At 51.7% G+C, this 26,903-nt stretch overlaps 12 protein-coding genes across 12 annotated transcripts; 7 read left to right on the top strand and 5 right to left on the bottom strand.

Annotated features, from left to right (window-relative positions):
- Positions 1–402: 402 nt before the first annotated feature.
- A1O9_11183 (uncharacterized protein) lies at positions 403–2,450 on the top strand (the record flags this gene model as incomplete). Its single annotated transcript, XM_013399902.1, has 2 exons — positions 403–833; positions 881–2,450. The coding sequence occupies 2 exons, from the start codon at positions 403–405 to the stop codon at positions 2,448–2,450; spliced, it is 2,001 nt and encodes a 666-aa protein (XP_013255356.1).
- A 616-nt stretch (positions 2,451–3,066) lies between these two features.
- On the top strand, positions 3,067–4,772 carry A1O9_11182 (aspartyl-tRNA synthetase; the record flags this gene model as incomplete). The annotated part of the gene is made up of 2 exons (XM_013399901.1): positions 3,067–4,044; positions 4,098–4,772. The coding sequence occupies 2 exons, from the start codon at positions 3,067–3,069 to the stop codon at positions 4,770–4,772; spliced, it is 1,653 nt and encodes a 550-aa protein (XP_013255355.1).
- Positions 4,773–5,150: 378 nt separating this feature from the next.
- Positions 5,151–5,594, bottom strand: A1O9_11181 (uncharacterized protein; the record flags this gene model as incomplete). Its single annotated transcript, XM_013399900.1, has 1 exon — positions 5,151–5,594. One exon carries the CDS (start codon positions 5,592–5,594, stop codon positions 5,151–5,153), a length of 444 nt encoding a protein of 147 aa, XP_013255354.1.
- A 523-nt stretch (positions 5,595–6,117) lies between these two features.
- Positions 6,118–7,341, top strand: A1O9_11180 (uncharacterized protein; the record flags this gene model as incomplete). Its single annotated transcript, XM_013399899.1, has 2 exons — positions 6,118–6,359; positions 6,456–7,341. 2 exons carry the CDS (start codon positions 6,118–6,120, stop codon positions 7,339–7,341), a joined length of 1,128 nt encoding a protein of 375 aa, XP_013255353.1.
- A 482-nt stretch (positions 7,342–7,823) lies between these two features.
- On the top strand, positions 7,824–8,942 carry A1O9_11179 (uncharacterized protein; the record flags this gene model as incomplete). Its single annotated transcript, XM_013399898.1, has 2 exons — positions 7,824–8,067; positions 8,119–8,942. The coding sequence occupies 2 exons, from the start codon at positions 7,824–7,826 to the stop codon at positions 8,940–8,942; spliced, it is 1,068 nt and encodes a 355-aa protein (XP_013255352.1).
- Positions 8,943–10,920: 1,978 nt separating this feature from the next.
- Positions 10,921–11,956, top strand: A1O9_11178 (uncharacterized protein; the record flags this gene model as incomplete). Its single annotated transcript, XM_013399897.1, has 2 exons — positions 10,921–11,516; positions 11,635–11,956. 2 exons carry the CDS (start codon positions 10,921–10,923, stop codon positions 11,954–11,956), a joined length of 918 nt encoding a protein of 305 aa, XP_013255351.1.
- A 274-nt stretch (positions 11,957–12,230) lies between these two features.
- A1O9_11177 (uncharacterized protein) lies at positions 12,231–13,845 on the bottom strand (the record flags this gene model as incomplete). Its single annotated transcript, XM_013399896.1, has 3 exons — positions 12,231–12,374; positions 12,469–13,102; positions 13,433–13,845. The coding sequence occupies 3 exons, from the start codon at positions 13,843–13,845 to the stop codon at positions 12,231–12,233; spliced, it is 1,191 nt and encodes a 396-aa protein (XP_013255350.1).
- Positions 13,846–14,527: 682 nt separating this feature from the next.
- On the bottom strand, positions 14,528–14,821 carry A1O9_11176 (uncharacterized protein; the record flags this gene model as incomplete). Its single annotated transcript, XM_013399895.1, has 2 exons — positions 14,528–14,656; positions 14,681–14,821. The coding sequence occupies 2 exons, from the start codon at positions 14,819–14,821 to the stop codon at positions 14,528–14,530; spliced, it is 270 nt and encodes an 89-aa protein (XP_013255349.1).
- A 1,246-nt stretch (positions 14,822–16,067) lies between these two features.
- Positions 16,068–18,256, bottom strand: A1O9_11175 (uncharacterized protein; the record flags this gene model as incomplete). Its single annotated transcript, XM_013399894.1, has 5 exons — positions 16,068–16,889; positions 16,966–17,102; positions 17,191–17,444; positions 17,523–17,810; positions 17,880–18,256. 5 exons carry the CDS (start codon positions 18,254–18,256, stop codon positions 16,068–16,070), a joined length of 1,878 nt encoding a protein of 625 aa, XP_013255348.1.
- An 866-nt stretch (positions 18,257–19,122) lies between these two features.
- A1O9_11174 (uncharacterized protein) lies at positions 19,123–19,999 on the top strand (the record flags this gene model as incomplete). Its single annotated transcript, XM_013399893.1, has 2 exons — positions 19,123–19,629; positions 19,733–19,999. The coding sequence occupies 2 exons, from the start codon at positions 19,123–19,125 to the stop codon at positions 19,997–19,999; spliced, it is 774 nt and encodes a 257-aa protein (XP_013255347.1).
- Positions 20,000–20,456: 457 nt separating this feature from the next.
- A1O9_11173 (uncharacterized protein) lies at positions 20,457–22,256 on the bottom strand (the record flags this gene model as incomplete). Its single annotated transcript, XM_013399892.1, has 6 exons — positions 20,457–20,731; positions 20,806–21,037; positions 21,109–21,569; positions 21,654–21,844; positions 21,902–22,088; positions 22,163–22,256. 6 exons carry the CDS (start codon positions 22,254–22,256, stop codon positions 20,457–20,459), a joined length of 1,440 nt encoding a protein of 479 aa, XP_013255346.1.
- A 1,225-nt stretch (positions 22,257–23,481) lies between these two features.
- A1O9_11172 (uncharacterized protein) lies at positions 23,482–25,534 on the top strand (the record flags this gene model as incomplete). Its single annotated transcript, XM_013399891.1, has 3 exons — positions 23,482–23,938; positions 24,003–25,310; positions 25,386–25,534. 3 exons carry the CDS (start codon positions 23,482–23,484, stop codon positions 25,532–25,534), a joined length of 1,914 nt encoding a protein of 637 aa, XP_013255345.1.
- Between the last annotated feature and the right edge of the window lie 1,369 nt (positions 25,535–26,903).

The raw sequence follows: 26,903 nt of genomic DNA, 5'->3' as shown, positions 1-26,903 counted from the left end.
GTCCCAGGAACCAACTATGACTCAGTCCACTGCCCATGTCAGACAGAAAGATAAAGCGCGTTCAGGCGGATTCAAGTGCCAAGAGCGGGTATAAGGAAGTGTCAGACAGGGGTAGAGAAATGCATCCACCCCAATCGTACGAGTAATATTTCACACTTCCAGGCTGCGTAAACAAGCTTCAGGCAGCTTGAGAACAGAACAATAATACGAGACGACTGTAACCTGGCCAGGCCGTTAGAGTGCGTGGAAGTTCCATGAACTGACTCGTCGCATTACGTTTGACACCTTGGCCGTTGTTGATTAGCCGCCCAGGATCGACCTGATGAAAATTGGTAAAATCTTTGCTCAGCCCCTCTACGAGTGGTGCAATGAGCTAGACGTTTCCTCCTCGCCATCCTCACCATGATGGTAGGGCAGAAGCCTCCTCTCCCCCCTAGAAGGCAGCCAAACACCTCTGCAGGCGAGCCACAGTCTGCAGTCTCGGTTGGGCAAAGCACTCAATATCTTTCCCCAGCAGGTCCCTCATCTCCTAGCATCCGCCCAGCAGACAAACAGAACAGCCCTTATTCAGGTGGCCTACATGATCCTCGAGCCTCATCCACACAGTCTCTCCGCCCAATTGAATCTGCTACAAGCACTGGCCGACGTACGCTGCTTATCATCTATATCCATGGGTTCCTTGGGGACGAAACCAGCTTTCAAAGTTTTCCTGCTCACGTCCATTCTTTGATAACCGCATCCTTGGCGGAGACCCATGTTGTCTACACCAAGATCTATCCTCGATATAAATCTCGGAAGAATGTCTCGTTTGCCAAAGACGACTTCAGCAACTGGTATGTATCCCTGTTGACAGAAGCGATGCCTGGCTAAAGTCCAACAGGCTCGCACCACACGAATCCGAAACGACTGATGTAATTTTAGTTGGACACAGCCTCGGTGGCATACTTGCGGCTGAAGTTGTTCTGATCCCATCGCACAGACCCGGAAGCAATGAATTCTTCCAGCACCGCTTCCTGGGCCTGATTGCTTTTGATGTGCCCTTTCTTGGAATGCATCCAGGTGTCGTTGGCACGGGTATTGCCAGTTTATTCCGGGCCCCTCCTGAGCTTCCCGAAAGCCCACGACCGACTGAGGCCCCCTTTGCAGGACCATTCTCTCCTTTAGATCCTAACTTCAACCCGACATATTCAAATGATGTACATCTGGCTAATCGACAGGGGAAACTTCAACGAGCCTGGTACTTTTGGAATAAGCATGCCGGCGAGTTGATGAAAGCCACAGGCCAATATGTTTCGTCACACGTTGAGTTTGGTGGAGTTCTAGCTGACTATCCTGGACTGAGAAGACGATACAACGAGATTCGTGCCTTGGAAGATGTGGACGAGCTATTGCGACCCAGAGCTCCTAATGGTCGCTTGATGAGACGTGTCAGGTTTGTCAACTATTACTCCGCAAGCAGTGGAAGAATCAAAGAGCGGTCACCATCCCCACCACGGCCAGGCTCGCTCTTGGAACCACCCAGTAGTACGACCGAGATGGAAACCATGACCAGACGCTCTTCTGAAGACGGCACAGATCGTAGCCTTACCGTTCCACCATCACCCAGTCCACGACTCTCCCTCGAAGAGCATCGAGACGGCGAAGTCATAACCAAAGAAATTGCTGAGCTCAACATCGACCTGGATCCTCCAGCCCACGAAGTAACACCGGTATCTACAGTATCTACAACCTCTAGCGCATTTCCCGGTGACAGTGTAGATACCTCAACCCTCATTCCAATGCCATCACAGTCAACACTATCTGTAACGTCGTCCGAGTCAATACAGCGATTAGGCCAATCGAACGAGGATGGCCTGCCACCGTTACCGCCGTTGCCAGTGCCCCCTCCTAGCTTCGATCCGTCGCCTTATAATGACGAGGATGCCATGAAACTCGCTCGAAAGGAGCACGAGCGTGAGATAAAAGCGTACGAGAGGGCCATGAAGGATAGGGCTAAGTCGGTCAAAGACCGGGAGAAGTTCATTCAAAAACGACAACGAGATGCCGCGAAGAGGGAAGAAAAGGAAGCCAACCAAATCAAGCAAGATGAGCTCCGAACCCAGAAGGAGCAACTGAAAAGATCATCCACTCTTAACCCAGAAGAGTATGACAAATACTTGAAGCAGCAGACCGATCTGGAGCAGTCCGGCTCACAGATTCCCAGGAAGCAGAAAGATCGCAAATTCTGTGCGCTTCCTGGCAAGGACTCAAGCACTGGAAAGAGGGATCCAACTTGGATCAGAGTGTACATGGAAGGAGTGGATGAAGTGGTCGCACATACGTCCATGTTCAAGACGAATGAGACTTATGTCAAAATGGTGGGAGATACTGCTGAAAGAATAGAAAGGTGGGTGGCCGACGATGCGACGAAACGGTTATTGCTGGCAGAGCTGCGGCAGGCACCGCAATGAGATCGTAACATGATGAGCAATGACCAGTGAATGACTGATATATACCCATTAGGCAGGCACCAGCATGAGGCAGGTTTTGAGTTACATCAGGGAGAAAAGCGAGAGGTTCGGCACGGAGTCATCACTCTGTTATTCTCAAATGGTTTCTGCTGGCCAGTCGATTTGATAAGGATTACTTATCCTTCACATAAGCATCGCGAGTGGAGACTTATAAACTTGACTCCACTGATCATTCCAGTACAGTAATGTTCTTGAGGCGTGGCCCCTACAGGTGCGGCCTCGTCTTTTCCCTCTGAGATTCTCAAGTTAGGGTCCCTGGGGCCGCTCGGCCTTAGAAAAAAGGATGACCCGGGCCTAAAAGTCCACCAAGACGGCAGTATCCGCAAGGCTGCCGCAAGCCAGCCAAGCGTCCACGCAGTGACGAGGGGCAGCAACCAGTGGAAGCGACGACAGCCACCCCGCACTCACGTTTTTTGCAGCCCACTTTCACCTGCGGCTCTCACCTGACTCTGAGTGAGTCAATACTATCAGACGCATTCTCGAACTGCCTCTTATATCACTCATATCCTGCTCTAGGACCTCTTTCTACTTTTCTAGTCTGGTCACCCATTCCGCCATGTCTGAAGCCTCCCTCCCAACCCATGCGAAGGAGAATCCCAATGTTGCGGCTGATGGTGCACCCTCCAAAAATGCCCTGAAAAAGGCACAGAAGGAGGCCGAGAAGGCTGCGAAGAAGGCTGCAGCAAAGAAGGCTGATGAGGAGAAGAGAGCGGCTCAGCAGTCCCAAGGGGCTGAAGATACTGCAAAAGACAACTATGGAACAACATTACCCCCGGCAGTCGAATACACGGAGTTGAAGAGCCTGAACGATGACTATGTTGACAAAGAAATCACTGTCAGTGTGAGGATACACAACAGCAGAGGTCAAAGTGCGAAGCTCGCTTTCCTGATGTTGAGAGAACAAGGCAAAACTATCCAGGCAGTCATGGCTGCCACCGACGACTCTGTTTCAAAGCAAATGATCAAGTGGGCGATGAGCATCAATGCCAATTCCTATGTCGAAGTCTCCGGGGTTGTCAAGAAGCCAGGTACTCCAATCGCATCTGCAACCATCAGTGGCCTCGAACTGCATGTCACCAAGATATACTTGATCTCATCCGCTTCTGAGGTACTCCCCATGCAGGTGAAAGACGCCGAGCGTCCTCCACCAGCTACTGCAGAAGAGGGCACGGTCGATGCCGATGGAGCACCAATTGTCACACTGAAGACCAGGCTTGACAACCGCGTCATTGATCTAGAGACAGAATGCAATCAAGCCATCTTCACAATCTCAGACGGTGTCGAAAAACTATTCTCTGAGTACATGTGGAAGAGCGGGTCAAGGAAATTTAACACGCCTAAACTCCTTGGTGCTGCTACTGAGGGCGGCTCAGGCGTGTTCGAAGTCAGCAATTACTTTGGAAAGAGTGCATACTTGGCGCAGAGCCCTCAGCTGTATAAGCAAATGCTCATTGCAGGCGACTGCAAGAGCGTATTTGAGATTGGACCTGTTTTCCGAGCTGAGAACAGCAACACCCATCGCCATATGACAGAAGTGAGTATCTCAACGGCAACCCTCTTCTCGCTGCCTAACTAATAGCGATGCAGTTCACTGGCCTTGATTTCGAAATGGTCTTCAAGCGCCACTACCATGAAGTGCTCGAATTTGCCGAGCAGCTGATCGTCTTCATCGTCAACGAACTCAACGCCAGATATAAGGACGAGATTACCGTTATTCAGAAGTTCTTCCCACGGGCTGGAGATTTTCGTATCAAGGACAACAAGGCCCTCCGTCTCAAATATTTTGATGGAATCAAGATTCTCCGCGACGCTGGCGTTGATACTACGGAGCAGGACAACTTCGTGACCGATCTGACGACTGCACAGGAGAAGAAGCTGGGACAGCTGATTCGTGAAAAGTATGACACCGATTTCTACGTTCTCGACGAATTCCCCATGGTTGTCCGGCCATTCTACACCAAACCCCACCCTACCGATCCCAATCTCTCCAATTCGTATGATTTCTTCATGCGCGGAGAAGAGATAATGTCTGGCGCCCAGCGGATTAACGATGCAGCGGAATTAGAGGCGTCGATGAGGGCCAAAGGCGTCGATCCGGCTTCTCCAGGCTTCGTTGACTATGTCGATGCGTTCAGGCAAGGCTGCAAGCCCCATGCTGGAGGTGGTTTGGGATTGAACAGAATTGTTCAGTTCTTCTTAGGCTTGGATAATGTTAGGCAGGCGACTCCGTTCCCCCGCGACCCCCAAAGACTGCGGCCTTAGGAAAAGACGCCAGAACCAGATCCAATATAGTTAGAGGCGGAGGGAGAGAGTTGCGGGGCTAATAAAATCATCGAAAGGCGTGAAGCGTTCCTCGTTTGGACTGGTACATGGTACGATTAGATACCTTAGACACTAGATGAATGTGCAAACGAAACAGAGGAGGCTGTCCCATGTGGCAATTTTCAACCTCGTTCGTGTTCCCCAAGTCGGGCTCCCAAAGCGAATTGCAATCTGCTTGACAACAAGAATGGTAACCTAGTGTATGTTTACGCGTGGATTGGGCTTCTTCCCATTGCTGCATATTGGTAGCCTGCCATACACAAATATCGAACGATTTGGACCCGTCATTTCCCTTTCCCATCATCTATCCCGGCCAAATTAATCCTTCGCGGCATTCGCAACCGGCGCGGAATCAAGATAAACCTGGTAAAACCGCATCTTCAAGCCATCGTCTCCGTCGGCATCCTCAAAGACTGTCCTCCCGGCCCAGTCAACTGTGACTTCCTTGCCATTTCTCAGCCCATACGTGACATTGCCGTATACCATGACCTCGTTCTCGCTGAAGGGGAAGATCTTCTCGAGTATGTGCTTCCGCGAGATAATGGGTCCCGCCCAGATGGCCTTCCGCAGTTCCAGGATCTCGTCGTAGCCTTTGGCGGCTTTCGTGCCCATGATGATGTCCGCGGTGGAGGTGAATGAGCGTGCGTATTCCTCGTGGGTGTCGGGATTGTCGGATACGGCGTAGAAGTTCTCGTAGAAAGCCACGATGCGTGAGGATACGCTGACGGAGGCGCTGCTGGGGGTTGATCCTTTATATGCCATTGTTCGTACGAATCCTAACACAGGGCCGTTATGATGAACGAGTACTCCGTGCGGATGTGGGTATAAATATAGACTAATTAGAGTGTTTCACAGAGATCTTCTAGAATTGCTTTATGGTTGATGCTTTGAATTAACCCAGGCAAGGTTCGTAAACAGCGACGAGTGTGTGATGCATGGTCGTGCAGAAGAACTCAATGAGTCTGTCGTCGGGTAGTGCACTGGTCGGGAAAGGCCGAGGAACCGTGTGCGGGGATGAAGGTGGAATAACAATAAAAAATATTGTGAGCAACTTGGAATTGGAGAAGTCGCTGTACCCCGCGGCCGGACATAGTCACGTGCTGCAAGGAGAAGGCAGCGTCAACTTCGTCCCGAAATGTTTATTAACCTGCGGTCATTCAGTGCATCCCATGTAGCGCCCAAATCTTCTCCTTTTGCAATGCAAGCACTTTAGGACTCTCTCATGCTGGAAGGAGAGCAATAAACTCATCATTAGAGATGACTTGAACGCGACTAGTGGCCAAAGATGTCTCGGAAACGCCGCAACACTTCGTCGCCCGAGGCCGACTCACCACCTGCTTCCAAACGGCATAACAGGGACTATGAAGCACCTGAGTGGGATAGTGCAGACGAGGAGGAGTCGAAAGAGAAGCCCCAGCTTGATGAATACACTGGCCAAGCTGGCGCCTTTCCGGGGCTTGGAAAGGACTCTGATGACCTCTTCTACGGGCCTGCATCGGATGGAATAGATTATTTGCGAATGGTTCGGTGAGTATCTTCTTCCCCTGGCCTTTGGAAGCTCTTCGCTGAGAATGGTTCTTTCAGAGAGGCCATCACTTTGGACTGGGGCTAACATTCGACCAGTTCCGAAGCGAGGGGTGTTCCACATATCTTGACGGTTCCGTCGACTCAAAGCGTTGGGTTCCAGAAACATACGGTTTCGGTGCAGGGGAATGGCGGAGGCGTCTACTATGACGGCACATACACTGCGCTTGCAGACCCTTCTACAGAGCAGGGCGAGACACCGCCAGACGCGCAAGAATTCTACTATGACGCTCTTCTCAAGCAATTTAGAGTCGTACAAGCGACTATGAGATGCACTCCCCCGTTGGCGGTCCTAGAAAGTCTCGCGTCTTCAAGACTCATATCGTTTCCAGGGGATTCTAGACAAGCGAGAGTCCAGTGGGAGGCCCTTGTCAGCACCGTTGACCCCCATCCCGCCCAAATTGCTGTCATGGACCCCAAATCAGTGCTGGAATTGGTTACTCTTTTGAGGAAGAAGCTGAATATATATTTCAGCTCGCGGGATGAGGGTACTGTATCACGAGTAGGAGCATGGCTTTGGGCCACTCTAGGCAAATGTCGTGATCGTGGGGAGTTATCGAGCGAGGAGATTGGTGAACTCCGGTTGCTTGCCCAGAGAGCAATCGATATTCAGGCACGATTCGACATGGACTCCAATCAGCACACCTCAAATAGCGATCTGGGTTCGCTAGAAAATGACATTGATGATGGTGATAGCGAAGATGAGCAACACCGAAGCGAGAGAACGCTGCCCGCGGATGAAAAGGGCACTTTCTCGGCTAGACAGGCTGGCAGTGTTGAAGAGGAGCTTGGGAAGGCAACAGAACGGGACAGATTGATAGCCGCCGCTCTTGACATGGTCATCACAGTAGTTGGGGAAATTTACGGGCAAAGGGACCTTCTGGGGTCGAGGAGAAAATGGGAAGAGAGCAGGATTCTGACATGAATTCGAGACATGGTATGACATGGTGGGTATTTCTTCTGGTCTCCATCACTTCAGTTGTTCACATTCGTGACCTCGCACGGCCTCGCCCTCCTGCCTGCGATGCAGACTTGACACCTGACACATGGACGATGTCATGACTTGAGGTTGTGTTACCTCGAGCCCTCGACTGTCTGTCGATTCGGGAAGCTGCAGCTTTGACACGGCTCCTGCCAAATTAACCTCGAGAAACAAACGAGGCAGCCACGAGCACGAGCAGCAGAAAGTGAATTTCAACAGATCTTCAGTCCCTCAACCCACCATCATCTTCTCACTACCACACACCATCTGTCTTCAATCAATCAATTGTCACTCACTATCACTTTCCATCCACATCTACATTGTTATACTCACTGCTCTCAGCTTTTTGTTCTCCCATCTGCTTGTATGGATGGTGCATTTCACAATCACACTTCTTTGCCCTTCGCCTCGTTGCATCCAACGCAATGGACGACTTCGATCCGGACATCTCTAATGGTACATGCTACTACAGAGACGGTAGCAGGCTGTCATCGAGATACATACCTTGCGGTAACGGTGCACTGGGCCACAAAACATGTTGCGAAAGCCTCGACATGTGCTTGTCTTCGCGGGCGTGCTATAATGGTCAGTATGGTGTCACCTATCTGGCTGGCTGCACCGACCCCAACTATCAAGATGCGACTTGTCCGGACAAGACCCCGTTTCAAGGTGCGAGTAATATACACATGATCGCTTGCACCGGGCTAATTCATTGCGTAGACCAGCAATGGGCAGGCTTAGTCCTTTGTCAACCGACGTACAACGACGATAGAAACGAGTGGATCGCCTGTGAAGATGAAGGAATGACTATCAGCAGTCCTGCCGCCTGTACTTGCCCCAAAACCTCTAGAACCGTCGCCTTCACCGACTCCACCGCACTCGATAATATCATGTCCTTGCCGGCCTCGCATGGCGGGACCGTTACGTGGAAGAATGCCGCAGCGGCCTCCGCTGCACACTCCTCTGACCCAATACCAAACAGTCTCTCTGGGGCCACCAGTAGCCTCGATGGCACCTCAATCCCGACTTCCACACGCAAAGAATCACAGTCGGTCTTGTCAGCGACGAGCAGGACATCATTTTCGACATCGTCCATCTTCCCAACCTCAAATGCGAGCCAACCAATCTCTCAAGAGTCATCATCGGCTCACAGTCTGGGGAAAGATGCGATAATAGGCGTGGTGTTTGGGGTACTAGGTGCGGTGATAATTGTGGTCTTGTTAGGGTTGCTGTGCCGGAAATGCTTGAAACGTAGAAGAGATGACGAGCAAACACCACTCCCTCCCGATGATGTAACACCACACTTACCTGATCCTGACTTGAGAAGCACTTCCTGGTCAGGTCACAAGTCTGAACTGGCTGCGGATGAAAGCACCACGAGGTCGCCAATATATGCCTACGGCTGGTCTCCTAGACCTGAGAGCGCTGAAGTTGGAGGCAATCACCTCTTCCCCCGGTCCCCTCGGTCACCCAAAGGACCTGTCCAAGATGGAGGATTGCAAAGACCTGGACATCAGAGCACTTGCTACGAGCTGCCTGCATGAGACCAGTCCGCCTGTGAAGAATTGTCATGGATATCTTGCGCCAATTTTGTCAGGACTCTCCTATGAACATGATGCAGTGCGCACTTTCTGCGTAACTAGCATATTCAGACTATTGCTTTGAGCCACTGGCCGCTTAGCATAGCCGTCATAAAGAAATTGACCTGTGTCAATCCAAATCCAGCTTCACATTGTCATTGGCCATTTAGTATTTTGACCTCATGAGCTTACAAGCGCAGTCTGAGGTGATCTATTCCATGACTGAATTCTGGAGTATGCTTAACGTTCTTTCATGTAACGCTGAGCTGGCATCCAATCACCACACGTCGTGAGCGAACAGAATGGCGCGTAGCCAATCGGAGCAGCGCCGTAAGCGGTCGAGGGATCAACGCAGTGCCATTCAAGGCTAATCGGCGCAATGCCGTGAGCGCTTCAAGCCGTCAAGATCTATAACAATCATTAAAGGCGTTCAATTTGGTGTTACTCGATGTGTATTGCGTCCACCCGTCGCAATCCAAGGAATACTAGAATCTAGATACTGTGCTCCTGAGTAGTAAGCTATTCATCGCATGAATACTCGACTCCTTTTCTGTGGCAATCAATAACGGCTCAAACCATCCATCAGGCTGTACAGTCTTCCATGCTTGTACGACCAGAGATAGCCTCGTTCCTTTTGGGAATTTGTGCTCCTCTTGCCTTGTTTCGTCACGGCGAATGGGACATATCCCTCATGCGTCTATGTTATCCCTTCCTTGGCCTACTCTTGCTAGTATTCCTAAGAAGTTTAGTGGGCCCTGTCCAAGAAAGTAGCCTGGCGTTTCTATTATTTGCTATAATTGGGGCGAAAGCACTCGGTCTAGCTATCGTCCATCTTCTTGGAGACTTTGGAAGTGTGACCACCTATCGTTTATTTTTCTATCGCTTGAATCGACTCCCTGGACCTTTCTTGGGTCGTCTATCAGAGTTTTACATGCTGCATGTCGCACGAAGACAGTTCCGTCTACATTCCATTTCAAAGTGGTAAGAAAACCTCGATCTGTATGGTTATCACTCAGAGTGACTGGGAAATTAACAATGTGTCCGTACTACAGGAAGATATGCTTGCGCAGGCAAACAGCTGGCCCTGTCAGAATTAAGAGACGTCACAGCGAGGATTGTCGACCAATACGATTCTACCTTCGCAACGGCAAACGACGAACCTCAGTTCCTTGCTGACAGATCTGATGGTTTTGGTGTCGTGTATACAAAACCGTTGAACCTGGTCTTCGCGAAGCGAGCTTGAGCTTTATAGCTTTTGTTTAGGAGGTCACCAGCCCTCCTCACATTTCAAGAGCGGGTAGCTGGAACATTCAGTCTACAGATAATTTTATGTGCTAGCCAAGACGATATACGGAAGACGTCCTCTTGCATCTGTCGAATTGTAGAGTATCGCACTTCGCTGCCCAGGATGACAGGAACAACATCAATCCTTCCCAAAGCTATTTACTCTTGAGGACTGGGAGACTAACAAGTTATCATGGCCACTCTTCTAGACATAAATCTCCCAAAGAACTTCACCATCAAATCGCCTAGCGCTCAGCCTGTGGGATTGGTCGAATTAAGGAGGAGATATTTGTCGATGGGAACACATATCTGATGAGCGCATGCTAGCTGGCAGGGTTTCGCCAAGCAGCAGAGTCACGTGGGCGGCCAGCTTTACGGGATCCTTCCAAGATGCCGGTAAAGCTACAGACGCCGGAGACGCCGGAGACGCCGGAATGGGTACTTTTGTCTCTGCAGGTGTAGATTTCCCCGCATCTCCACTATTTACTCCTCGTCAAGTAACGAAGGACATGTGACTACCGAGGCTGATTGTCTTTTCCTTGTGTCGAATACCCAATCTTGTTCAACCAGGTAATAAAATCACGTTTAAAGCCTGTCGAAATTTTGATCCAACTTGTAAAACCACCAAACTGGAATATTCTCTTTACAAAAGGCCAGAATGGATCAGCTGGAAGAAAAAGTCGCCATCGTGACCGGAGGTGGCTCCGGCATCAACCTCGAATTTGTCAAGTTATTGTTTGGGGCAAAGTGCAACGTACTTATCGCGGACATTGCCCTCCATCCCAGGGCCACGGAGTGGCTCTCATCCATCCAGCAGATAGGGCCATTGTCGACGACGAGTAGTCCTCAGGTTGAATTTATCAAGACCGACGTCACCGACTGGGCTCAGCTGGAGTGGGCTTTTACTGTCGCCCATGACAAGTTTGGCACCGTGCCCGATATTGTGGTTCCAGGAGCCGGTGTGTACGAGCCCTCCGCGAACTCGTTTTGGGAGGATAATGACAGTGACTCTCGGTACAAGGTGCTCGATATCAACCTCGTGCACCCTATCAAGATGTCTCGGCTCGCCATTCGACACATGATCGAGGCGGGGAAAAAGGGGACCATCATCCACGTGTCTAGCATTGCGGGCCAACGATCGAGTCTGGTCACACCGCTATATCAGGCAAGCAAGCACGGCATAAACAGCTTCATCAGAGGGATGGCCAGCTTGGATTCCCTGGCCGGCATTCGTGTCGTGGGGGTCGCACCGGGGTAAGTAGAAAAGCAAGCATCGAATTTGTTAGGAATGGTCTTGTCCCTGACGAAGTATTCGGGGATGTGGCGAGGGTGTATTCTCGTCGGGCAGCGGTAAACTGACCTTTACTTACAGGACAGTGCAGACCCCGCTATTCACGGAAAACCCTAAGGCTTCCAAATTCCTCGACATGAAGAAGGACTTTCTCCTCCCGCCCGAGGTTGTTGCTAAGGCGATGTTGGCGCTCCTCACCGACGCCAAGTATAAAAGCGGCACGGTCCTCGAGGTCTGCGACGTCGTCAAGTGGCGAGAGGTGTCGCTCCTCAACGACCCGGGGCCACAGGGTCCGGCCAGTTTGACGAGTCGCAAAGCCGATGCGGTGAAGGACATCATGCGACATTTGACTGCGGACGGAAACCCTGGTTCTGTGCCAAATGTTAGGATCATCACTGATTGAGCATGCCCCGAATGCTCTATAGGGAGGCCATTAGGTTCGTGTGTCTATAGAATTACATCCAGTACTAACCCTCTGCTGATGACGCATAATGTGCCGAATACGAGCCTGGTACATATTAAACACAATTTATGTCGAAAGAGGATTCTTGTATTTTTGCAAATACTCTAGTCAGGATAAAGATCTCCCAAGCTTTGTGAATTTCGTTCCCGTTAACACTCAAAATCAATTTTCGCCCTGTCTAGAGTGTGAGTCCGCCCGCCCCAAAGGCCTTCCCTTAGTAGTGGCCAGACAGAGTCAGGGTCCCTGTCTTGGAGATTAGATACTCGTTGACAGCGACGTCCGTACCACTCTCCTTGCAGTAACCACCCGCTTTGATGCCGCCAAAGGGCGACTCTGCCGCATTGGAGTTTTCGGTGTTCTGTTGGATGAAAACATGTGTTACTATTCATGTTTCAGAGGACGCACACACAGTCTCTCCCTCTCTCTTGCGAAACGGGTTTATTTCAACTTACCAGGCCTATCATTCCTGCGTCTAGGCTATCTAACATCCTCCAAAGACGATCGGCGTTTTTGGTGAAGGCGTAGCTCACAAGTCCCATACTAGTGTCGTTAGCCAGCGCTACGACCTCTTCCTCGATATCGAACTTGAACAAACCACAAACGGGGGCAAAAGCCTCCTCCCGAGCCATTACCATATCGGCCTTCATGTTAGCGAGGATGGTCGAGCTCATAACATAGCCATTATTAAGTTCAGGGCCGGTGGTGGCCTTGCCAGTCCCGAGTACCAGCGTGGCCCACGCTATAGCGCCTCGCCCATCTGTAATTGCAATCTTTCCAGGGCTCGTGGTATTGTCACAGGTCCCATGGTGGTTTCCCTGGCCACGCCATGGCCGATGAGCAGTTTGGCCTTTTTCTCCTTGAGCAGGGCCAAGAATCGATCGTGGACGCCCGCTTGCACCTATAGGCGGTTCGCGGTGATACACGCCTGTCCGGCTTGCCTCCACTTTAGCGCCATAAATTGCTCGATCGCCTGGTCCAAGTCGGCGTTCGTCAAAGATTATGAACGGGCAGTTCCCTCCCAATTTGAGTGTACATTTCTTGAGATTGCGGGCACATAGACTAGCAACTATCTCTCCCACGCGCGTACTGCCGGTAAAAGTAACCTTTTTCACCAGTGGGTGGAGACACATAGCTTCCGATGAGGCCGGGGTGTTTTGGAGCCGCGTGGTAAGCACGTTTAACATGCCGAGGGGGAACCCAGCTTTACGTAGTGGCTAGGTGCGCCAGAGCCAGTCAAGTAATGGGTGTCTCCGGATTAGGTTTAACGGCCATTGTACACCCCGCCGCCAAGTCCGCGCCGGCCTTTCTAAGAACCATGGCGATAGGGAAATTCCAGGGCACAAGTGCAACAGCCACACCGATAGGTTGTTTAACGACCAGTGTGTGACGATTTGGACTGAATGGACGGCAATAGACCCTTTGATGCGCTCAGCCTCGCCGAAACACCGCCAGAGAAAGCCAAGGGAACAATCAATCCCCTCTTTTGCTTCGGCTAGAGGTTTTCCGATCTCGTAGGTGAGTAGTGTCGCCAAATCCTCGCGCGCGGACAAGCAGACGTCGTACCACTTCATGAGGAGCCGCGCGCGGGTTCGCGGGGTGATGCTTGTCGAGTACTGTTGGAACGCGTTATAGCTAAACGCAACCGCCGCTTCTACGCCTTTGACTGTGTTGTCCGGACACGAGGCCCGTTCCTTGCCGGAAAATGGGTCGACGACGGCGAAAAGACGCCCAGATCTGGCCTGCACCCACTTCCCATGCACGTACGAGTCGTGGTGGGAAAGGTCGTTCACCAGCTTGAACGGCAGTATCGACGTCGTCTTTATCTTCATGTTTGAACTAGTCACAAGAGGGAAAGAGCTGATATATTCTTGAATTCTTGGGTTGTTGCTGACCTGGAGATTTGACTACTTAAGAAGTATAAGTCCTTGCAATCGTTTGTGTATTCACTCGTCGAAGTACTAGTAGACTAATTTAGTTTGGGTCATGTCAGGCTAAGAAGCAAAGGTATATAAAGAGAACAACCATATGATTGTCGATACTAATATCGATTACCTCCATACATCAATCGATACCAAGTTCTTATCAAGCTATTGGATCATTCATGTTTGTGCGTATTTCCTACTAGATCTGATTCCGGGACCATCCCAAAACCTCTCCCCTTTTTAGATCTTCCTTTTCACTTCCTGCGCTAGGAACTGGCATTCTCAAGATACCGAAAGCGGGGCTTGAGCCAAAATCCCGAATGAAATTTGGGAGAGGTACAAGTCGAAACGATGCTCTTTTACCATGGTCTCTGCCCATTGATCTACTCAAGCGTGGGTTCGTGGAGAAGGGCCCGAGATCCCTCTGAGACGGTTAAGAATCTCAGATCCTAGGTCCTGACGAATCTGACAAATATTTCAGCAAATATGTGATATTTTACTCTCTTCTTCATTTATTCTACCACTATGTAGTATAAGTAAATACAGAGGTATAAAATAATAATAACCAATCACTTCCACTCAGCGTCCCTCAAACGGCACTATACATGTTCTCTCCGGCCCTGGTGTCCAGCGCGGTGGCCTCCTCGAGGCCGACGATGGTGAATCGCTTCTTGAGCGTGTATTCGGCAGCGACGCCCGTGGTGCCGGCTTTTTTAAGCTAGTGGTATGCTTGATTGATCACCTCGTAGGCTGGAAAGATAGCGGCAAAGGGAAAGATGATGATGTCGAAACCCAACTGTTGCGCTTCCGCCAAGGTAATCGACGGCGTTGCCCCGTGCTCGACCATATTCAACAGCACGGGTTTCGGGGCCACGGATGGCATATTTGCTCTGCTTGTTTCTTGGAAGTGATACCTTCGAAGAAAGCGACATCGACACCCGCGGTAAAAGCGTCCTTGAATCGGCCAACAGCCTCGTCAAAGTCGTGCGTCTGCGGAGCATCTGTACGGCGGGGATGATAATCTCCGACCTCGGGAGCAACCCGCGCACTCATACCATCGTAGAAACCGGGAACGATGATAATGTCCTTTTTTGTTGGCAAGGAGGCTTCGAAGAAGGCCCCCAGCGGTCTTACGGGTCGACATGATTGTTGAGGATATCGAGGTTGTTCGTTTTATGATGGTACTGTCGTCTCTCTTCTGTGGGTTGTTTGACAAGAAACTGGAAAGACACTAGCCGAATGACTCATCATCGCTGGTAAGAGACGGGGCACTCTGAACGGTGTAAGCGAAGTATTGATTCTATGTACTAATGCGCTTTATACCCTGAGTAGAACCGACACTCACTAGTAGGGCTCTCAGGGTCTGTCCAATTGAAAGTAGGGATTCCATTCTGCAACTAACAATTCCCGTCTGGACTGTTTTCGGGGCGAAGGTCCGATTCCGCAGCCTTTCCACTGCCGCCTATGAGTTGGCGTATGGTACAACACTTTTGAAAGATTGTAAGCACTTAAGACTTTTAGGTTTTGGCCCATGCATTCTGGGTGCGCCGACCACGGAGAGGATTGTTGGCCCTAAAGACTCGAAGCATCGGAGCCGAATGACCAGAGTAACACATGGAGCCTTTGCAGTGCCAGCCCTCCATCACCCTAGTTCTGGACAAGTCGAAAATAAACTCTCTTCGGCATCTCAATCTCAAATTCTAGGCTCTATCGTCAAAAACAAGAAGCCGAAAAAGACACACAGACCTCACGGCGGTTGAAGGGGACGATACCTCTAATATCACTGAGCGAGAGCATCATCTCAACGACTGTAATGAACCTAAGGAGTAATTTCTTCGCTAGTGATTTCAAAGCAAATGTACCTTAGAATCCAAACTATCTTTCCAATTGAATCGAAATGTCCCAGACATCGGAGTTGTGTGAGCTCCATTTTTGCTTATGCTTAGAATAAACTCGAAATTAGTCGACGGCTGGTTACCGAAAGCTCCATTGAAATGTACCTGCTGTACCGAAGTGAGGGCCCCTCAAAAATGCCATTCTAATCCTTGCATGTCAGTCAGTATTCCAATCCCTGTGGTAATGAAGCTCTTCTCTAGAAAGTTCCATAATACCCAGAATTGGGAAGCCGTTCAAGAGTCTACCTCTTGGAGCCTCTCTCGCTTCTCGTCCTCGGTTTCCTCGCCGAGATAGTAGGTGACGTCGCCGCCGTTGAACTCCATGAAGGTAAAGCCGTTGCCCAACCAGCCCCAACGATTCCCGCTGATGTACTCGATCTCGTAGTCCTCGAACCGGGGCGTCGACAGGACCTCTAGGTAGTGCAGACGGGTACCCGGCCATAAGATCGGGTTTGCGTCAACCCTGCCCTGCTTGAACCAACTCCGACAGGGGTCGGTCCAGGCGGTGCGTTTGTGGAAGGTGATGGCGTGCTCGCCAAAGTCAGCGACGACGCCGGATTTGGGGGAGAGGCGGCGAATGTGCTCTACACGCATCTTCTTGATGATGCTCATCAAATTTTGCGAAAGGGCCGTGGCGACCGGCAACAGCGAGCCCTGAGCGACAGGGCCGTAGGGGCCGAAGTACGTGAAGTAGTTGGGGATACCCGGCACGCCCGTGCTCGCATAGCCCAAGGCGTGGTCCCGCCACAGCTCGCCAACCTCGGCCCCGTCGAGTCCAATAATGGGGAATCGGGGCCTAAAGGACGTGTCGAACCCCGTGGCGCAGATGATGACATCCACCTCGATCTCAAGTTCCATCGAGCTCTGCTTAAACCCATGAGCCGTGACTGAGTGGAGGGTCTCAAAGAAAACCTTAGTCTCGGGTCCCGCCAGGGCCTCGAGGTAGCCCGTCCCAGGCGTCGGTCGACGGCAGCCGACATTGAAGTTCGTGGGGATGATACGCGAGATGAGTTCGTCGTTATAGGACAGTCTCTTGGCCATCTCGGCGTACGAGAACTGGAGGAGGAAAGGTTGAATTAGTTGAAAACTAGACTAATCATGATGGACGGGGATCGAGAAGAGCAGGACTCACCTCGAGTGCCTCTTGTGCTTCTTTGGTATTTCGAAGGATAAACTTGAATCGGACGTTGAGCTCTCGCTCGACCATCTTGCGATACTTGAGATATTCAGCCTTGTCCGTGGCCCATCTAACCTTTTGCTCCTCCGAATCTGTCCAGGTTCAAAGGTCAGTCGGTTTGCTTTGTGCTCGCACAGAAATATGAGGTATGAAATGAACTCAAAATGATCAGTAACCTACAATCGAAATTTTCCCCGTTCTCGCTAGCAAACTTGGAACCGTAGCCCGCTGTGACCCAGATAGGACTTCGAACCCAGTGATACAATTTGTCCACGTCCTTGTATATCGACGCCACGGTCTGGACCCCCGAGCTTCCGCACCCAATCACCGCCACGCGCTTTCCTTTTAGGTCGACCGTGTCGTCGTAGCTGGCGGTATGATAGAGTTTCCCCTTGAAGTCGTGCAGTCCCGGCACGTCGGGCCATTTCCAGGAGCTGTGACGGATCGATGAGCACTCCGCAAAAACGAAGCACTAATTGGCATGCCACCAGAGAGAACATATTGTGACTTACTTTAAAAACCCACTCGCGTTGACGAAGAAGTGGAAGTCTTCTTCCATTTCTGCAGTCTCATCACCCCGCCTCGATTTGATGACCCAGCGCGATCTGTCCTCGCTCCACACGGCGCTGGTGACTTCGGTGTCCAGTTGAATGAACTTGACCAGGTCTTCCTCGTCCACGATGTCCCGCATGTACTGCCAGATCTCGCGGCTGCCGGAGTAAAAACTGGTCCAGTCGGTTTTAGGCTTCCACGGAAATTGATAACTGACGCTCGGGATGTCACACGCACATCCTGGATACCTGGACAGGGGACATTGGTTTAGGTCCGTTTATAATCAAATAGCCTCATCCGACACTAGGCTGACTCACCTATTTTCGAGCCAAGTGCCGCCTATATCGCGGTTCTTCTCGTAGCACCTGATCTCCACGTTAAGCCCTTTGAACGCATCCAGGGTAACGGCGTGATGCAGGAAGTCAATCCCAGACGCTCCGGCTCCTAGACACAAGATGCGAAAGGGCTCGTCAGAGATGGGTGGTTCACCAAGCATGTTCTCGGAGATGGTGTATCCAGAGGGTGCTTTGTTGACCCATTCCGACGAAAATGCAGGTCGCTTTGTGGATGAATGGTACGAGATGCCCTCTTTGTTGCTGCCAATGTGCCCCGGGGGCTTTTGTTTGGGATCTAAAGGTAGATGGCCTTTGTGGTTGGTCTCGTTTCCTGCATCCTCCATTCCTGAATCTCCCATGTTTGATATGCCCTTGGTGTTTGGTGGGAACTGACAACAATGTACAAACCTAAGGGGAATATAGCCAAGAACTGGTTTTGAAAAAGGACAAATACTTCTTTTTGAATGTGGCAAAAAAGAATCACCTGAGGCTAGATAGCTGTCTGAGACCCGACCTGATTTTCTTTCAAGGCCTCTTTGGGCCCCGTCTAGAACTACTCCAGGGCGATTATTGGAGTACCTGAAGGGAAGCTCGGGAGAGACGGGGGAAACTCCACGTTCTGATAACACAACCAGATCGGACAGACAGCCCGTGCCCGGAAGATTTACCAGATTCCGCCACCCTAGCTGGCAGCCGAGGCTGGGAATTCAAGTTGGCTGCTATCAAGGCCTTGCCGAAGAAAGCGGCACGTGCTCGAGTCGCCGAGCTCCATCAGATCTCCGGCATTTTGGCCCAAGGCTTCCACTCTAGCGAGCCTCCGACCCTCCACAGGGGCCCCAAATTTTGTCAAACTCCCTTTTCGCTTTTGTGAGCACAGTGAAACACAGACAGTCCTTGCTCAGAACCCGCAAGAAGAAGAGACTAAAGGTTTCTTTTCCTCATCACTTGACCCGGCGTCTTTCCCCGTCAAGAACTCCGCCCGTAGAGCCGACTCAAGGTTCCCCAAAAAGAGACGACACTAACAACCGGGTCATTGTATACCCACGTAACTTGCTTTTAAAGCCTCTAGAACTTGATTGCTTGATTGTTTTTTCCTTGTCGGGTGGATCATCTCAGACTTGACATTAAAGCCACTCAATCAAATGGATCCTCCATTCTAGCCTTCAAATAATCCATACCCAACCAATTCTCTCAAGTTTCTCCCAGACTTGCGAAACACTCCAAAATGGCCGATATATCCCAAGGTAATCGCCTGGAAGGCAAGGTTGCCGTGGTGACAGGGGCCGGCAGCGGCTTCGGCGCGGCTATCGCCAAGCTCTTTGCTGCCCAGGGGGGGCAGGTCGTGGTGGCCGACATCAACGTCCAAGGCGGAGAGGCCGTGGCATCGGCGGAGCCGTCACGGATGCATTTTTTGAAGCTGGACGTGACCTCTCTGGAAGACTGGAAGGCCGCCCTTGACTTTGTCAACTCTAAATGGGGACACGTCGACGTGCTGGTCAACAACGCGGGGACCAGCTACCGCAACAAGCCCACGCTCGAGGTAACGCAGTCGGAATTCGACCGATGTATCAATGTCAATGTTGCTAGCATCTATCACAGCGTCAATGTCTTCGTGCCCAAATTTATCGAACAAAAGACCGGTGCCTCTGTCATTAACGTGTCGAGCATCGGCAGCGAAAGGCCCCGGCCTGGTCTGGTGTGGTACAACGCCAGCAAGGGGGCCGTCAGCAACGTAAGAAAGAACATGCGCTTTTCATTTTCGCTTTCTGTTGTCCTATCTGTTTCATCAGATAGCGCCTAAACAGCTCCTCTGACTGATTACTATTTGTACACAGGCGACCAAGGGACTGGCAGCGGAATTCGGACAACATAACATTCGCTTCAATAATCTGTGCCCGCTGCTTTCGGGGACGGGCCTGTTTGAGACTTTTGTAGGTGTTCCCGACACGCCTGAAAATCGGCAGAAGTTTATTGGCAACGTACCGCTAGGCCGTCTGACCGACCCCAACGACGTGGCCTACGCCGCCCTGTACTTGGCCAGTGACGAGGGGGCCTTCATTACGGGTGTCAGCCTCGAGGTGGACGGTGGCCGAGCCATTTAAGTTTGTGATATAAGGCACTTTGGAGTGAAAGGTGTCTAAAATTTGAACATAATCTGCATCTCTTCTGTTCGACAAATGAATAGCTTGGTGGGTACCTTCTCGTTTTAGACGGACTATAAGTATTAAGACTGTGTGAGATACTAGTGGTCGTTAGACGTATCGTACTCACATGTGACATTCCTTATTGTTCATTGATGGCCATTCATGAGAGGCTTTGATCTTTCCTATACTAAAGGGAGAGAGAGGTCGCGATACAGCCAATAACGTATTTATACACGGTGTCGAATTTTCGATTATGAGTACAGTACTACCTGAAGGTAAAAACGCGTATGAGGAGCGATAGATCCAATCTTATAGGCTCCATAAGAGTTTAGGGGAAACGCCTGCCATGATATGACCATGCCCGTGGAACATAGACAGTGTAAATCCTTTGGACAGGTGATCTGGTTGTTCTCTTTCACTTGATCGGGCTCTCCAAGACCTTTTCGGCCGGCCCGTCGTCTGAATGCAGCAGCTCGCGGTCGAAGCGCGCCCGCTCCTCGGGGTTCATGTGCGTAAAGTCGATGGCGATCTGCTCGCCGAACAGAGCGCCGACCTCCTCCAGTCTCAAACCTTTCGTCTCGGGCGCGAACAGGTAAAGGAAGGGGACGCCACAGATGGGCACGATGATAAAAATGAGATAGTACTTCCAGCCAATCACGGCAAACGCTTGAGGTGCCGGTTGGGTGTAGACTGTGCAGATAATACTGTTAGTCGATACCATATCTTACAAAGGACCCAGATGATTGAGATGGACGTAGACTTACGCAAGGTCGTGGCAAAGAGTCCAGTGACCGAGGCCGCCATACCAGAGGCCCGCAACGAGGTGGGGAAGATCTCGGAGCAGTAGACATAGCTGACGGCGTCGACGCACAAGGCGTAGAAGGTCACAAATAGGTACAAAAACAGGACGGCAAAGGCCTGGCCCGTCTTGTTGGTGGTGCCCGAGTACTTGGCGACCAGCGCGGTGTAGACGGTCATCATCAGGGCACATCCGGTCTGGAGGTTTATCGATATTAGCGATGGATACCAAATAGACCAAGGAGGAAGATTGAAGGAGCAAGACTCACAATGCCGATGCATAATAAGCGGACACGACCGGCTCGGTCCACGATGAGAGCGGCGACCAAATTCAGGACGGCGGCCCAGGACGCGTAGATGGCGTAAAGGAGGAGTGGCAGCCACCCAGTCAAACCCAGGCCGTTAAGGAGGATGACTTGGTAGTTATTGACGACCAGTACCCCAGTGGACTGGGCCAGGCACTGGACAAAAACGCCGAGGAGATAGCGTTTGAACAAGGACGGGGTCCGCACGATGGCTACGAGGCCCTTGGGCATGCTTTTGTCGAGTTCCAGCTGCCGCTGGATCTGAACCGACTCTTCGCGGGCCATGATGTCGTGTGGGTCCTCGGGAGAGTGGTGTAGTCTGCAGAGCAGGGCGAGAGCCTCGACGTGTCGACCCTTCTGGAGCAGATAGCGAGGAGACTCAGGTAGCTTGGGGCTGGGGAGAATCAACGCTAGAGGAGCGACGACTAGATTTGTCGTCAGTGATTGTTTGCGTAGGGCTTGGCTCAGGAAGAACCTGCTAATTGGATGCCAATGAGTCGAGAACTTACGTTGCAAGGCGAGGCAGAGACGCCACTGGATCTGTGGGTTGGGCTCGAAATAACACCCTAACCCAGTCCAGCCAGCGAGGCCGTATCCAAGAACCAAGAGGGTGCCGTGTAGTCCCACGAGCTTCCCGCGTCGTGCGGGCGGGGCCACCTCAGACATGTACAGAGGGACGATACAATTCATCATGCCGGCGCTGCAGGACTTTGGGTCAGCAAGGTTGAAAAAAAACAAAGTAGCGGCAGCCTCTTACCTTGCCCCTCCCAGGAACCTGCCTATCAATAGCATCCCAACGTGCACGGCGCCACACTGCAGGACCACAGCGACGATGCAGATTAGACAGGTGATCTGGATGGTGCGCTTTCTGCCGATATGGTCGGCGAGCCAAGGGAGACAAAGGCAACCAATGATACCACCGCCCGAGTAGATGCCATTGGTTGCTACCAGACGAGAAACGATGGTTAGTTCGCATACCATTGATAGGGGGTAGGTCGAGACCACCGTCGGAGCTCACCACCAATAATGTTGTTCGCGTAGGTGGCATTGGGGCCAGTAGTGTTAAGTTTGAAGTACGAATAGAACGATGGCAGTCCAAAGACCGTTCCCATGATGGAAGAGTTGAAGCCATAGATAAAAGACCCGAGAGACACAAAAAAAACAAGGATGAAGTTGAAGGTGCTGACGTGGCCCTTCATGGCTTCTAGGAGGAATATCGAGTCCTCACAATGAGCAGTTCTCAGTATGGCAACAGACAGACCCAAGTACTTGGCCGCTGGTGTGAAGGAAGACAGATAGAAAGACCCAAAACCAGAAGCCGAAGGATGAAAGAGTAGTCAGTCAGGGGTGGAAGGGGGAATGCTTCATTTCATACCCAAGAGGCGGCAAACGATGAGCTATTTATCTCTCACCCCTACATCGACAGTCCACTGTAGCAACTGAGTATGGGCACCGTGCACCGTACACCGTAGTGTGGCGCTATACTATTCCAACCCTCAAGCTGGGGTACCTAATCTTGGAATCCGGGGCTGTGAACGGGGAATGGGGGTTGGCGGATACAATCTTTGTGGTAAATTTGTTCGGTAGTCGATTAGCGAGACGCGCACACATTATGGAGGAGTGATCTCAGTGTGAAGTAGTCATGGGTCCGTATTATCGATCAATGCCATTGGTTCTGTCCCAAGTGTAGTCGCCGGGGTGTGGAGACATCCGGGCTCTCTCCTCGATACACCGGCATCACCGGAGCCAAGTCAGGGGCTGACCGGCATCTAAATTAATGGCGAGTACAGAGTCTAGACTCTAGACAAGCCTGTGGATTACTCGACCCAAACCAACTAGCAGACACGCAACTCCAGAGGACCTTGGTGCTTGCTGGTCTCTATCCAGTGCTATTGGTATGTCCCTACATGCTACTAGTCTCAGTGTCCCGTAGTCGTTCACGGGCCGGGCGGCGACTTCGGCTTCCAACTCACGGCAAATTTATCCTCAAGACGCTGCATGGCTACAATCAGTTCCTCGAGTCTCAGATGATTCTCACCCATAGAGACTCTATTTCGTGCTGCCAGCCGCGCGAGGTCTTAGAGGTCTTAAGTATTCGACAAGTTCGGCCCTTCTTACAAGATAGGGACTGGACTCTTTGGTTGAGTTCTCCATGTTTCGGAGAATGAAACCTGATCGAAGTTTGTACCTTGTATTCAAGCCTTTGCCGAATTTTTCAACGCACTCCATTTACTACTACCGGGACTCGACTTTCTCTCACGCGGTCTTCCTCTGACTGGCTTTTAAAACATTGCTATTGTTTCTTTGTCAGTCACATCGAGGTTAACAACATCCAAAATGGGTTCCGTGGCCACCCGGAGGCCCGCCCGCATCGGCAACGCCATGGGCGCCGTTACCGACCTGCCTGAGAACATCTCGGTTCTGGCCCGTCGCGACGACGTCGACTTCATCGTGGGCGACTGGATGTCCGAGTACAATATGGCCTCGCAGGGTTCGTTGAAGGCCAGCAGCCTCATGACGCCCAATATCGACGCCAAATCCCAAGCCGCCGCCGCCTTCGAGGTCAACTTCCTTGAATCGGTCGAGCCGGCCCTGGAAGACATCACTCGCAACAGGATCAAACTCGCCGTCAACGCGGGAGCCAGCGATACCGAGAAGATGTATGACAGCCTGGTCCAAATCATCGCGCGGAAGAAGCTCGACCTCAAAGTCGGCTGGGTTGAGGGTGACGAGGTCTACGACGCCCTAATCAAATGCCGCGACCAAGGCTACAAGTTCCGCAACATCACCACTGGTGAGTTTTCGAGTCTAATTCCTCTTCTGTAGTGTAAATGTGGTGATTGACACTCGACCTCCAGGCCAGTTCCTGGACTCCTGGGAATTCGACCCCATCTACGCCCAATGCTACCTAGGATGCTGGGGCATTGTCGAGGCCTTTTGCAACGGCGCTGACATTGTCGTCTGCGGCCGGGTCGCCGACGCGGCCCCGACTATGGCAGCGGCGGCCTTCTGGCACGGCTGGACCCGACAGTCTTACTCAGAGCTCGCTCATGCCCTGGTTGCCGGCCACATGATTGAATGCTCCTTTTACGTCACGGGCGGCAACTTTACGGGCTTCAAATCGATGCGGCGGTCGTCGACCACCCCCCTTCTCAGTCTACCCATCGCCTCCATTCAGCACGACGGTTCGTTTCACATTGGAATGGAGGACCGACCAGACAGGGGAGGCGAGGTCTCACTTGACACGTGCCGGGCCCAGCTGCTCTATGAATTACAAGGAAAACGCTACTACAACTCGGACGTCGTCGCCCTCGTCGACCAGATCAAGATGGAGCAGGTGGCGCCCGACCTCGTCTATGTCCACAACATCGGCCACGAGAAACCGCCCCCTACGACGAAAGTCGGGTTGACTGCCAAAGGGGGATATCAGGCTGAGGTGCACTACTACCTGACGGGACTGGACATCGCCGAAAAGGCCCAGATGCTCGAGGAGCAGTTAAGGTACGCCTTAGATACCAAAAAGCTCCACACCCTGGTCTTCACCACCACGGGCAGCTGCGCCGCCAACCCGACCAGCCAGGATGCCGCCACGGTGGACTTCCGCATCTTTGCCCAGGCGCGCAGCGAGGAGGCCCTGTCCCCCCGCAACTTCCTGAAACCTTGTCTCAACATGGTAATGCAGGCTTACCCGGGCGCCACGTTCGGCATGGAACAGAGGGCCGGGTTCGCCAAGCTCTACTTTGAGTACTTTGTCACTGTCGTTCCGCAGAGCGTCGTCCGGCACATCGCGCACGTCCCTGCTGCTGATAAGGATGAGAGTGACATGGATTCTGACAAGGTGGCCGCGACAAAATCTATTGTCATCAACGCCCCGACCGACACAGTCGACTACCTGCCCGAACAAGAGATTGAAGAGTCGGTGAACGCGAGGCCCCTGGAGAGTTTCGGTCCCACCGCCACCTTACCTCTTGGTACTATCGTTCACGCCCGGTCCGGCGACAAGGGCTCCGACGCCAACGTCGGCTTCTTTGTTCGGAGTGGCGCCCACGACGACGAGTACGAGTGGCTGAGGTCGCTATTATCTGTAAAGCACCTCAAGACCTTGCTGCAAAACAGCTACAGCGGCACCAACCGCATCGAGCGGTTCGAGTTGCCGCATATCAAGTGTACGTTTTTGTAAACAAATCTTTCCCTCTACGTATATTGTGGCGCACTGACTTTTCCTTCCCCCTCACACACAGCCGTCCACTTTCTCCTCAAGGACCATTTAGACCGGGGCGTCGCGGCCAGCTCGAACTACGACGCGCTGGGCAAGAACTTGGCCGAGTACCTGCGGGCCAAGCACGTGCAGATACCCATCACCTTCTTGGCCCATGGCAAGAGAATATAACGACCTTCACATTTCATACAAAATCTACAAGCTGGGAGGAATCTTGCATTGTTCGAACATACCGAGAGAGAAGATCAAGGAGTAGAAGTATAATAACAACGACGTACGAAGAATGGCTACTAACCAGAAGTGATCATACGAAGCTATGTGACACCCCCTTATCTTTATTCCGTGTCGAAGATTGTGGTTCTTTTTTGGTTTTGATAAAGACGAATTTAAACACCCCATGTTAGATCTTTGGTTCTTTTAAGCTACGTATACATATATTAGCATTGTACAATGCTTAAGAACCTTTGCCAAATCTTATCGAAAAGACAGGCCCTAGTCGGTCCAGCAAAGTAGTCTTCTAGAAGGACCTTAGATTCTGGCTAGAGTCCTGGAGGTGCGCTAGCTCCAGCGACTGGAAGAAATTGTCTTGATCCGAGAGCCCTCCCGTGAGGCTGTCGTCAAAAGCGAATATGTTAGGCATCAAGTTGTCATCGTCGTGATGGTGGTGCGGGTAATCGTCGGTCCCAATAGAAGGGAGAAGAGGAGGAGGATTTGTGGTCGAGTACCTTTGGCCGCTAAAGAGCTGGTCGGGGGATGTCTGCTTAGGATGAAGATTGAAATCGTCGTATTGACTGCCAGCTGCAAGATCGTGTTCTCTAGTTGCTGCCGTTGAAGAAGGAGAAAAGGATTGGTTGTTAGATGACCCCGCGGGGGCACCCGAGTGAGCAGACGCGGCAAACTCTGGCAGTCTCGGGTCGGTCGTCAACCCCTTCTCCGTCTCGGTGAACGAGTCATGCCTGCTTTTGTTCCTCGTCATCGTCCGGCCAGCAGGTGGTAGTGGCGGCTGCGGAGTCTGTTGCTTCAACCTCTCCATGATGCTGACAAAGAGCTTGAGCACCCAGCCGCCCACGGGCCATGACTCCTCCATCAGACTTAGGCCTAGCATGCACACCTTCGCCCGTGTCTCGGCGAGCTCGCGGCCGATGGCATTGGAATTGCAAATCGAGTACACGTGCAGTGCAAGCGCGTTGAACAGCGCTGGGATCCTGAGGAAGTACTTTAGAAACCCGAACGGTGGTACGGAGGCAAGGGCTTTTCTCCTTTTTGGGAGAAGAGAAGGGTTTATCTGGAATAGAGTTGGGAATTATGCATGGATGGGACCTACGTGTGGACCTGACATAGTCTCACCATCGAGACTGCCAGAATGTCTTCCATGGTTCGGGTCACCACGCTAGCCGCAGCCAGAGCCTTGAACTTGTTCCCCCATTTCTGGTGTTCTCCGTGGGGTTGCGCAGGTCGACACAGTAAAAGAATGGCGTAGCTGGAGAACCAACATATAAGCAAGGATTGGGTGCTACGCGACAAAGAGTTTCCTAGAAGG

This window comes from Exophiala aquamarina (assembly GCF_000709125.1).
Source record: "Exophiala aquamarina CBS 119918 chromosome Unknown aczIA-supercont1.16, whole genome shotgun sequence".
Lineage (NCBI taxonomy): Eukaryota > Fungi > Ascomycota > Eurotiomycetes > Chaetothyriales > Herpotrichiellaceae > Exophiala > Exophiala aquamarina.
Note: the sequence above shows the minus strand (reverse complement) of the source record. Positions and strands in the feature narration are given on the sequence as shown.